At 40.4% G+C, this 12,993-nt stretch overlaps 1 protein-coding gene across 1 annotated transcript in view; it reads right to left on the minus strand.

Annotated features, from left to right (window-relative positions):
- LOC308391503 (plasma membrane calcium-transporting ATPase 1-like) overlaps nt 1-12,993 on the minus strand; it is a 30,250-nt gene that overhangs the window by 1,989 nt on the left and 15,268 nt on the right. Inside the window, exons 11-20 of the mRNA XM_080874105.1 lie at nt 12,948-12,993; nt 12,636-12,873; nt 11,603-11,782; nt 10,162-10,249; nt 8,095-8,201; nt 7,737-7,928; nt 4,879-5,092; nt 3,709-3,920; nt 3,510-3,617; nt 348-527 (exon numbers count right to left, since the gene is read on the minus strand). The exon at nt 12,948-12,993 is cut by the window's right edge and continues 196 nt beyond it. Coding sequence (XP_080730231.1) covers nt 348-527; nt 3,510-3,617; nt 3,709-3,920; nt 4,879-5,092; nt 7,737-7,928; nt 8,095-8,201; nt 10,162-10,249; nt 11,603-11,782; nt 12,636-12,873; nt 12,948-12,993 — 1,565 coding nt within the window. The remainder of the gene's footprint in view (nt 1-347; nt 528-3,509; nt 3,618-3,708; nt 3,921-4,878; nt 5,093-7,736; nt 7,929-8,094; nt 8,202-10,161; nt 10,250-11,602; nt 11,783-12,635; nt 12,874-12,947) is intronic.

Raw genomic sequence — 12,993 nt, forward strand, 5'->3', positions numbered from 1 at the left:
CTCTCGCGGCCCGGTACCAAACGACTCACGTACCAGTTCCGGTCCGTGGCCCGGGGGTTGGGGACCGCTGATTTACAGGACATTCAACCACATAGATTCTGACTGTTGATCAAAATAAGCCCAAACATAAGGTCCTACATCATTCAATCACTTTATTTCCTGTCTGACAGATTTACTCTGTAGTTTAAACTTCACAAATTGATGACATCACGATTTCTGATGGTAACAGTGGTTCAACAACCAGTTGAAATTTAAATCTCCTCAGGAATTTTTAACCAGATAATTATACAAAAGATATCTGGCAAAACACATGAGACACAAATGTATCTTTAAGCCTGAAATCGTACCTGTGTCTGGATGCGGCTCAGGCCGCGGCACCACAGGATGTGGCCTTTGCTTAGCTCGAGGTCTCCGTGGTCAACCACATCATTACCCTCATCGGACCCATCAGGGATCTCTTCCTGCAGTGTGGCATGACCTGCTGTCTTCAGAAACGTCAGCCACTTTGTCGGGACACTTGACACCAACTGACAAAATTAAAAAAAATATTGCACCTGTCAAAGATAGCAGCAGCGCATCCTGGACACCTCAATATGAAGATTTAATGCAACCATTGTCTCATGATGATTATCTGCAAAGAGGTCATTATTTCTTCATTCATCCATCCATCCATTCTCTTATTTATTTTGTTTATTCAAGTATTGTGGTATTGAGCATCCTACTCTTGTGGTCTATTATTGATGCATTTACTAGTCTGTTTTTTTTATTTCTGTTAACATAATGTAGGCTCAGGTAAAATTATGCCCATCACACTGAGGCGGGCAATGTTTACCAGTGAGTGTGAGTCTTTTTGAATGTGAGTTGTTCTTTTAACTTTATTTCTTTTTAACACCACTCCCATTGTAAAAGACAAAGAGTTCCTAATGACTTGCCTGATTGATTCACCGTACTTTAGTTTCAGTTGATAGTTCTTCGACACATTATGCAGATGTCATAGGCATGAAGTCATAGTGGTTATTTCTTTAAGGTCTGTTGGAAGCTTTAGTTACTGTTGGAATGTTTAAACCATTTCTAAACCATCTCGCAAGTCAGATTGTTTGAGCAGAGGAGGGATAGTGGATATACTGGACAAAGGAAACTGAATGGCTGTAGCTCAGGCGGTACAGCAGGTCATCTACTGATTGGAAGGTTGGTGGTTTGATTCCTGGCTTCCCCTAGACTGCATGCCAAATATCCTTGGGCAAGATACTAACCCCAGATTGCTCTCCGATGCATCCATCGGAGTATGAATGTTAGTTAGAAAATGTGCTGGTGCGAATGGGTGTGAATGGGTGAATGCACAAGTTGTGTAAAGTGCTTTGAATGCTCAGAAGAGTAGAAAAGCGCTATATAAGAACCAGTCCATTTACCATTTACCATGAATATGGAGCTATTAGCTAACAACACTGAGAAGATTCATGGATGTAGTGAAAGAGGACATCCACTGGGTTGATGTATCAGAAAAGGATACTAGGAATAAAATGAGAGGCATAAAGCGATCTGCTGTGGCTGGTCTTCTTTGGGACCAGCCAAAAGAAGAAGGAATTGATTCGCAGCACTTGGCTCCTACTTGTCAATTTCTATGAAAGCAATAAGGGTAAACTTCATACAGTGCTTCTGTGTTTTGGCTTAGTTTAATCATGATATAGTGTAATATGTCATGTATCGCTGTTCTTCGTCAAGTTTGTATTTAAATAATTTTTTAAACCAACTGAGGACCAGATTACAGATTATGCAGATACACGGAGAAAATTGGAAAAAAAACCCAAAAACAACACAGCTTTATTCCCAGCAATACAAAAACTAAACTGGGAGAAAGGAGAGACACACAACCATGAGGGAGATCGCAACACAGGACTGAGCGAGATGCTGAGATAAATACATAGAAGGATAACGGGGGAAGTGAGGACCCGCAAGGAACACAGCTGCTACAAATGAACATGACGCCACAGGGGAAGCAAAATAAAATACGCTGAACATGGGAACACGAGACCTTCACAATAAAACAGGAAACTGGGGAACATGACACAGGAGTGGAGGATGGATAAAAATTATGGAATAAAACACAAGGAGGGGAAACAAGGCACAAGAACGCATACAAACACATAAACACAAATGCACAGAGGGAGACACAGAGGGCAACGACACAAGGGAAAAATATTAAATAATCAAGGAACTAAACTGGGACTAGGGATGGGTACCGGTGTCCGGTGCCATGATGGCACCGGTTCTGACATAAACGGTAGTAACCAGACCGAAAAGCAGCGCACATTTCGGTGCTTTATTTCGGTGCTTTTTTTTCCTGAGCTGTGATACACTTTAGATTCTAGCCAATCATTTTACGTTTCCGAGGATAGTAGGCGGGGCCAGGTACGTACGTTCTGTTAGAGCAGAGCTACAGATTAAAAATGCCCAAGGCGAAGCGGTCAAAAGTCTGGCTGTACTTCACAGCAAAATATGCAAACTCAGCAGCAACAAGTGCTTTAAGCTGATAGTGTGATACTGTCAAAGGAGGCAACACCTCGAATCCGATTAAACAGCTGGCGACGCATAGCGTTTTTTTTAAAAGCCGAGAAATGCGCCGTATTTGATAGCTTGCTGCGAGACCTCACACCGTGCACGTCGGGTGGGTTGCCAGTTATCGGACCCGGAGCAACATCCCCCAAAAACCCGAAGAATAGAGTCCTGGCCCCTAGCCCTGCCAGTGTAGCAGAAATGATGAGGATGATGATGCAGCAGCAGCCGTTCTTCTCTGTGTGAGTAGCTTCATGTTGTTCGTGTGTAATTTACGTTGAGTAGGCTAACCACGTTATTAAATTAATGCATGTAAGGTGAACTAGCAAACACCGTCGTAGTTACATGCGGCTGTCTTCTTGTTTGATGGCAGATACTCCCTTCACCCCGGCCAAAAAGGCAAAAATGACCAAAGAAAAAGTGGGAAACAGCTAAACATGAGAGGTTTTTGGACAAAGTTTGTGTTTTTTCCATTGTTTAAGCACTGCTTCCAGCCAAGAGTGATGCCATATATGCCCCATAGCTGCAGAAAAGGCTAACATTGTTATCTTTTTACAAAAAAAACAGCTGAACATAAGAGGTTTTTGGACAAAGTTTGTGTTCTCCATTCTTTAAGCACCGGTTCGAGCACCGTTTAAGTACCGATTTGGCACCGGTATCGGATAAAACCTAAACGATCCCCATCCCTAACTGGGACCATAAAAAACTCAAAACAGGATAACCAAGCACTATGGAAATAAACTTAAGACTAGCAACGAGAACTTACAGTATACATAGATCATAATACAAAATAACAAAAACACAGGAAAACTCAAAACGCTGGGTCAAATGACCCAGGACCATGACAATGTCCTGATACAAAAAACCTTAGAAATAAAAAAGTGTACTTTCTTTTTAAATAATCGTAACAGCAATCAATTTAAAAAATTTTCATTTTAGCAAAAACAGTTTCTTACCTGTCCCCACAGCAGACTGCCGAGGCCCAAGAAGATGCACCAAAGCCATTGCTCAAGGGTTAGGTCCACACAGCTAAAAGGTTTACCTCCAAACTGTACAATTATGAACTACAAGAGGACAGAGCAACAACATTATATGAAAATTCTTTTAATTCCATCGAGCCTGAACAGGCTGACGACTTCTTTTTTCCAGGGTTACCTGTGAGACGAAGGTTCCGAAGATGATGGAGCAGAAGATGGGGTTTCTGAAGACACCCTCAAAAACGTTTCTCTCTCCATGGATCTTGCGGGCATTAAACTCATTGAAGATCTGCATGAGGACAAAAGTATTGAACACGATGGTATAGTGCTCAGAGGGCGGGGCGTGAAGCGGGGCATTCCTGCCACTGTCGATGTCAAACAGCGTCTCACCTGTAAGGAGGATCAAAGGTCACTGAACATGAAGTCTGTATATTTTTCAAAAATGTTAATTTAAAAAAAAAAAAAGTAAATACTAAGACATTTTCAAGCAATACTTTAGTGACATTTGCCACACAAAACCTATTAAAATCCCTTTAAGAATCAGCTTTCATAAAGTTTGTTTACAAGGACAACAAACTACAAAAAGACACAAGATTATTACATATATGGACGTAATGTAAAATACAGTACAAAGATGTGTGACTGAAGGGAGTGCTGTGATAAACACTCAGTATCAACATTCATCTTGGCTGATCTGATCACACGTGGAGAGCCCTAAGTGTGTCAGTTCACACCTGGCATTGGAAGGTATCTTCACATTTGGAACTGAAGCTGACATTCATGTTCTGTATGCAAATAAACATGCATTATTAATGCATTACTTCCATTAGCAAAAGCTGTCCTGTTATATCCTTCCGCACCTACCAACCCACCAACTACAGTCGGGTTATGGAACTAATAATCCAGTTATTATTACCAGACCCGCAACCTGACCCAAAATTAAACCAAGTCATTCATCTTACTGCACTTTATTATTGCTTGTGCAGTAATAAAGTGCCCAGATCACCTTTATACATTGTTAAAAGAATATGGTCATATGTACCCAAACAATCTGGATCAAACTGCTTCCTCAGGATAACTTGGGTGTATTTACACCTGTATCTGTATCTTTCCCATTTTGATTGGTCCTGATTTGACTTACGCTGTGTCACCACTATTGCTGCAGTCACCACTATTGCTGCAGTCACCTTAAGTTATAAATTAATGTGCATGTCATTAAGTGAAACAAGTATTTCATACCCTACAAACCAGCCAGAATTATGGACGGGGCCATGTACTATAAAATCTCCTAATATGGCGACCCTAACAAAGAAGGGTAAAACTGGTCTTGTGTGATGTGTTCACTGACCAGCAAAGAGTAGGGTGAAGATTATGGTCAGCTGGTAGACGCCATGTCCCAGAATGTTCTTCATCATGGTGCGGGAGATGAGCGGCTTCTTGCGGCCGTATGGGTTCCTGAGCAGCAGTGCCTCAGTCGGTGGCTCTGTGGCAAGGGCCAGCGAAGCAAATGTGTCCATGATGAGGTTCACCCATAACATCTGCACAGCTTTCAGAGGAGAGTCCTGGAAACATTTTTTGTATGGTATTTAGAAGAGGAAAATCATCCGTTAAATCCAAAAAGCATAAACAGACAGAAAAGGCACCTATGAATAAACATTTACAAACAGAATTTCAAATTATGGTTTTGATTATATACACAAAGCATTAATTAAAAATATTAGGATGGGAATTGGTATTGAGAATTTAGTTTGTTAATTCTCAGGAATTTTCTTTCCAAGCTCCTTAGACAATTCTCGGGAAGGATATTGATTGTGATGTTCTTCATGTAAGCATTCAACATTCAAGAGGTTCCAATGCCTTTAGTAGTTTAGAACTCACGTTGTAAACCCATAACCATCTCTGCAATAACTTAAGCTTTAAACGTTGCTAAACTCTGATAGGTGCATGGAAGTAATATCATGTCTACTAATTTCTACTCATCCAACCAAAATAAAATGTTCACCCAGTTTGCCTGAATCATTTTCAAGTGATCTCGTCTGGTTGTTGAAGTCAAAATAAAGTCAACTCAAGTACTTCTGTACTTATTTCTATAGGACATTTAAAACAAGCTTGCCTGACCAAAATTATACACAACGGTCACTAAGTCACAAATAAATATGCACTAAAATACACAAAACCATAAACCTCAATTGTAAAAACCATACCTCAAAATCTTCTCATTCTGAATTTATGATGTAAAATGCGATATATGCTATATTTTATATGTTATATTTTATATGTGGCTGCACATATGTGGCAGACACAGTCCAAACCACCAGTATGTCAGGGGTCTGCCCCAAGGTCATCATCCTTCTTTTATTGTGGATTAGTAGTAGCTGTACTCTGAGTCCCTCACAAATGACTGAACACTTCACTACATCTCTAAGGGAGATCCCAGACACCCTTCAGGGAAAGCTAATTTCCCACTTAAATCTATGATCTCATTCTTTTTGACACCGTCCATAGTTTGTGTCCATGGGGCAGGGTAAGAATGTTATTGCACTCTGCAGTCACATGCTTCACCACAACAGGCAATAGGCATCTACAACATTGCAGATGCTACACCTGTTTTTCAGTCCACTTCCCACTCTTTTATTTCTTCGCCTGTAAACAAGAGCCCAAGATACTTGAACTCCTCTGGGGAGGCTGTAGCTCAGGAGACAGAGTGGGTCCAATCCCTGGTGGTCCAATCCCTGTCTGCTTCAGTCTGCATGCCAAAGAAACTAACCCCAAGTTGCTGTGTGAATGTTAGATAGAAAGAGCTTACAAAGAAAGTACTTGTGTGAATGGGTGAATAAGGCAAGTTGTATAAAGTGCTTTGAGTGCTCAAATAGAGTAGAACTAGCACTATATAAGAGGTGCAGTGCATTTACCCAGAGGAGGCTCTCCAGCTGAGAACCATTGGTCTCAGAATTTGATGTGCTAATTGTCACCCCAGTCACTTTATACTCACTGCAAGGTATTGACCCAGGTAGTGTTCAGTAAGAGTAATAGAATTGTACCATCTGCAAAATGGAACTGGCCATGTCTGATACTTGGCTGCACTTAGAAATTCTTTCCATAAAGGTTACAAAGAGTACAAGTGACAAAGGGCTCTTTCTTATGCTTACATCTCCTATATAATATATCCAGTTATACAGGACGTATGGGATACTTCTGGCTCTGGATACTCTTGTTAATCTATTCACACAAGCATCTTTTCTATGTCTGAGTGCTTTCTAATGTTCATATACATTCACATTTTAATGAACATATCAGAAAAAACAGTGTTAAGTATCTTGCCCAAGGATACTTTGGTATGCCAACTGCAACAGCCAGGTATCAATCCACCAATCTTCCAATTAGTAAATAACCTGCTCTACCTCCTGAGCCCCACCCATCCCTTACCCCAGATGAGAGCTATGGCTTATGATCGCAATTCCTGGTGCAAGGTGCACTTAAAAGCACCCACATAGTTAGACATGATATTAGCTAGGCACAGAAGTCCAATAACAGCACCACTTGGGTTCAGATCCAGCAGGCCATTCCTCCCTGTCACACCCTTACAGGAGTCACAGTCATTACCCAAATAAGCATTAAGGTCCACCCGCAGGACAATGGAGTCCCCAGTAGGGGCACCTTCCAGGACCCCACCCAGGGATTCAAAAATACTCTGAGCTCTCATTAACTATATTGGCAGAAATGATTTAACAACCATTTAACAACCCAATGGTACACAACCACTTTCTTTCTATCTCACACACAGCAACTTGTCCCAGTTTAGTGACTGCCCACTAAACTGGGATATACAAATATACATAGTCTCCACCTCCAGTCCAGAGCTGAATAAAGTACAAAGCTTCTCCAAGCGACTGGTTCCAGAACTCGAGTGCTGAGCATACATTGAGGTAAACACAATTATATTTAGCTAGTATCTCTCACTCTCAAGCTCTGGGTCATTCTTCATCAAAGAAATGATATTTCATGCACCAAGAACTGTCCCACTTAATGCAGTGGGGTTCACCCTCTATATTTATGCAGACCCAGTTGGGTTTTAGCCATTTTACTCCAAAGTATTTACAGAAATTCCAAGAAAATTGCATTTTAAAATTTAGCTAAATAAATGTACAGTACATATGGTTAAAGTCAGTCACAGATAGACAGTGGAGGTTTTCAGGTGGCTCTGACCTGGGTGATGCAGGCTCCGGTAAAGGCCACAATGACAGCAACCACATTGACGGTGAGCTGGAACTGCAAGAATTTAGATATGCTGTCGTAGACATTCCTGCCCCACATAACAGCCTTAACAATGCTGCTGAAATTATCGTCTGTCAGGATGATGTCAGACGCCTCCTTAGCCACATCCGTCCCTGCGATGCCCTGCAGATCATAGCATGTATGCTAGTTTACGAACCTATCGTTATTATCAGTGCAAATAATATTCAATATTTAATAGCATTTAATATTAAACACCATTGCAAAAATGCTATAACAACATGTAACTAAATGTTAAAATACATTGACTTTTGATGACTGCTGAAGTTACCATAGCAAAGCCAACATCTGCTTTTTTTAGGGCAGGACCATCATTTGTTCCATCTCCAGTTACTGCAACAACCTGCCTCTGCTCAAAGACTGTGCTGTCAATAATTCCTGAAAAGACAAGTGATATGTGTTATAATCAGAGATGGGCAGTAACGCATTACTTGTAACGCGTTACTGTAATCGAATTACTTTTATCAAGTAACGAGTAAAGTAAGGGATTACTATTGCAAAAATGGTAATTAGATTACCGTTACTTTCCCGTAGGAACGCTGCGTTACTGCGTTACTAAAACCGTGATTTTTTTTGCGAGAATGTCTCATGACAGTGACGTAAGCAAGTGCGACTTCGTGGCAACAGCTGTGTGCCGATCAACAGTGGATCATATATCGAGTGCGGGAGAGAGTATGAGCGTGCAGTGTTTAAAGCGTGGAAGCACTGACCTTACTTTAAGTTTGATTCCATAAAAAGTGACAAAAACATTAGTGTCTGCTGTGCGTGAGAAGAAAACTTCTTTTTACAGCGAAAAAACCCCCTAAACTTCCGAGCAAGCACAGAGTGTGCTACGACGTAATGGGAAATTCACAGAGAAACTCGCGGATTCTTCCACTGACCGCTGCGGCACACCTGCACCAGGGTAAACCTCCCTACGCCACTCCTGCTTTACAGGTGAAAATAGAGCAACAGGACCGCTAGTCTGTGACTTTATTTATTTTCTGCTGTGTTTTACTTGCATCTATTTGAAAGAGTGAGTGTAAACACAAAAAATATTTTATTTTATGTGCTGGAATGTGCAGAAAATAGGTTTAAATATTAAACAAATTTCTTCCAGTCAGAGAATGTTGCATATAATAAAATTTTTGCTTGATGCATAAAGTTAAAAGATTACAACTAATAAAACAAGTTTTAAAAAGGGACCTTTCCATTTGATTACATTTTGTATGATCGATTCAACCCGTTCTCACTCCCAAAGCGTAACATTTTACGCTAGGTGACAAATCGTCAACATATTACGTTTTCGGCTACCCACCACGTTCCTAAATGACGACCTCGGAAAAAAGAGGAAATATGAGAACCGTCTGGACTCCATCTACACATGTTCACTCTTTTTCTTCAAATCGCTTAGAAACACGCTATTTAACATCATTATAGTCCTGGTTAAGATCAGGAATAAGGTTATGGTTAGGGCTAGGGATAAGGTTAGGTTTAGGGCTGGAATACAGGGCTGGAACGTCTATTACCGCGGGAGCGTCATTGCACTGGATTCCAGCCATAACCCGCCGCGTACCATAAGAACGCCGAAGGTCTCCTTTCGCGTTCCTCAGGAACGCCGCGGGACGTGACAAAACGTCAACATGTTACGCCTCGGGAGTGAGAACGGGCTCGATTATGTAGAAAAAGTAGAATTGGGCTGAAAGATCTATCGCTTTATTACCTATTCAGGTTGTAAATCGTGTTTTTATAAAGTAACTAAGTAATTAATTACTTTTGAAAATAAGTAATCAGTAATTAGTTACTGATTACTTTTTTCAAGTAACTTGACCAACACTGGTTATAATGACTACACATTTTTGAGCATTAATAAGGTATGAGTAAATACTTTATTCATTATTTGTAAAGCATTACTCCTGATAGAATCCATTTTCAAAATTACGTTTTTAGAATGCTTAATCAATATTTCTTTGGATCTGGATGTAACTGATAAATGAAATGTTAAAAATGGGTGTTTGCTTTTCTTTTCTTTTGACTTTTAGAGGCTTGGTTACAAAACTAAATGCTTTACAAATAATGAATTCAATAATTACTAATACCTTACTAATGTTTAACAGTGCCAAAGGATCAACTTTAACATAAGCTGCCTTTCAATTTCTTTCCACATTTTCTTATATTTACTTTGTAAGGTTTAATTTCTATTGCTTTTAATATTCATATTTATGTAACTCAAAATGAACCTTCTTGTGTACAAATTTTCCTGTAAACATAAATTGTCCTTCTCTCAATGGTTCAATCTACCCCTTGTCACTAACTGTCTCCTGCCCCACCCCCCCTCTTTGATCCAGATGTGTCTAACCTTTGACCAAAGTGTGTTTGTCCGTTGGAGATGATCGAGCGAGGACTCGGAGCTTGGGCCAAATCTTATCAAGACGTTCCTGCTCAATCTGCAAAACAAAAAGAGAGAGAAGACCAAAAAAAATCTATGTTTTAACGGCAGAATATTGATTTAAATCACTGTTTGTCCGACTAATTGTGCTGACCTTCCAACCAGATGCAGCATATGCTTCCTCACAATTTTCAAGGGGATGAGCAGATCATTGAGAGGGCCTCTACCATACCATAGAATAACTGTTGTTGTTCAGATAACTATCATTAACTGAGGCTATGTTGATCAAATCAAATTGAATTAAAGTTACAGAGGTAGGAAGTAAAAAAGTACAAATACTTTGTTACTGTAATTAAATAGAATTTTCATATATCTGTACTTCACATGAGTAGTTATTTTTTGTTGCATAAAAAGAGACGAACGAGGCAAAACTTTGTGCCATGGTCAGGGGTTAAAGTGGGCCAGTGTTTTTTTGTTTTTGGCACAACACCAGAACAACTGCAGTTGTCCTGCTACCCCTTCAAAAGAGTAGCAAGCATAAATAAATGCAGCTTCTATCAACTGTTTGTCTGTGCATTTTGTCACACAGTGCTTCTGCTGCCTTAAGGTCCAGCTGATTGTATTTCACAGGGAGAGAATGAGAGCTAACTTCACTCAGAGATGGAGAAAGAAAAGAAAGACAGGACAGAAGTGGAAGATCATAAGGTAAGGACTGCTCAGTGGCATAAAATGGAGATTTAAGATAAGATAAGATAACCTTTATTAGTCTCACACGTGGGAAATTTGTTAAATTTAAAGCTTACATATAAGTCCTCATGGGGGCAGGGATAGCTCAGTAGGTAGAGTGGTGGCCCCATGATCGGAAGGTCGGGGGTTCGATTCCCCTGAACAGCTACCCCTGAGCAAGGTCCCTACACACTGCTCCCCGGGCGCCCAGTGGCTGCCCACTGCTTCACTGAGTGAATGGGTTAAATGCAGAGAGGGATTTTCCCCACGGGGACCAATAAAGTACACTTTCTTCTTCTCATGTTTTTAACATGTGACATCATGTTTTTCTCATACTGTGAAATGTGCAGCAAAACAAACTAATGCAGACAAACTGTGTTATTAAAGGCTTTATGAAAATACTCTGCTGTACCTTTGATTTAAAGTGAAGGACAGTGAAGAAAAGTGTGTGTGACTGGTGCTTAGTGGCAGCACTGGTTGGCTCACGAAGCATAAAAATGGAGAACAAACCAATAGACTAGTCCTTATCACATTTGTAACAGTGAGCCAGGCCATAATGGTAAGTAAATGCATAAATGCACATCTCACACAGCATTCTAATGTTTGTGTTTTTATTGTGTCACTTTTCTTATTTTCACAGTCATCTACTGATCAGTCAAATCCTCTTTCTTTATGTTTGTCTGACCTCTCCCATTTCATTGTGAATGCGTCGGTTGAACTCTTTGCCCTCCAAACACAGGAAATCATCTCCAGGATGCAAAATGCCACATTTAATGGCAATTGCACGGGCAGTATTGATATTGTCTCCAGTCACCATGCGAACAGTGATTCCAGCCCGCTGGCACTTTCTGATGGCTTCTGGAACCTATGGAGCAAAAGAAAAGAAAAAACATGCATCTAGTACGTGAGCTTGATTGGAACACTGAAAAAATAAAAGGTTCGAACAAAGAAAAATACTGACTGACTCACAGCTAGTTTTTGCAATAATCATAGTTTTACAAACAATGAAATGTTGCTGACAAAATACCGGTCCCATGGTGTCTACAGAGTTTCTGAATTATTGTAGCCAATGATCCAGTCTTTCAGACATCTGTACTTTAGCTCAGAGGTGTCAAACAATAGGACAGAATCTACCCAGCAAAGGCCCCAAACCAGACCACTGGATGGCTTTGGAAATTTTGAGGGAGGGCAGATTTGGGACTTTTAACCATATTTTCATTGGTTTTACAGTGTTTTGTTCTGATAAGGACATCCACAACAGCTATTCATATTACACCAAAGTAATTAACTAATAGATAAACAACATCAATTATAACACAGAGAAGTCCCTTTCTACTTTAGAAATTTCTATTTTTTACAGTGGGTCCTCGGGGGGGGAAGAGACATTGTATAGAAAGTGTAATTTTACATATTTATTTGTGCTGACAGATTTCCTGCATTTACTACAAAAGAATTTCTCTATCATGTAGAAAAACTGAGTTGTTCTGTTGAAATTCCACATTAAATGGGATTAATTGTGTAGTTAAATATGTTTACACTGACAGAAAGAGGAGTTTCTCTGGTTTGGCCCATTTAAGATCAAAGCTGGCCCACGATGTAAAATTACTTTGGCATCCTTGTCTTATTAAACATGCCACAATAATGTTAAAATAGACAGATCTTTGCTAATAGCCAATATTCTAAAGACTGGTTTGCCTGCTGTCTCTGTGTTGGCATACCTCAGGTCGTACTGGGTCCTCAATGCCAACTACAGCGATGCATGTGAGACCTGTTAGTATGTGGGCCTCATTGTCCCAGTCAGGCTCTCCATCAGACACAGGAAAATCTCTGTAGGCGAGGCAGATGGTCCTCAGTCCCTCAGACGCCATTGGCTCAACCACCTTTTTAACCAGATCATCTCGGTCGCGATGTTTGAAGACTTTGACATCACCACTGGCCGTCAAGATCTTACAACATCTGTAAACACAGAGATAGTCATGTGATCATCATCTTACTGTGTACGGCTGTGTGAGTACAAGCAGTAAACTTACTTCTTAAGCAGGATCTCAGAGGCACCCTTGCTGAACATTCGGTAGC

This window comes from Rhamphochromis sp. 'chilingali' (assembly GCF_963969265.1).
Source record: "Rhamphochromis sp. 'chilingali' genome assembly, chromosome: 2".
Taxonomy (NCBI): Eukaryota; Metazoa; Chordata; class Actinopteri; order Cichliformes; family Cichlidae; genus Rhamphochromis; species Rhamphochromis sp. 'chilingali'.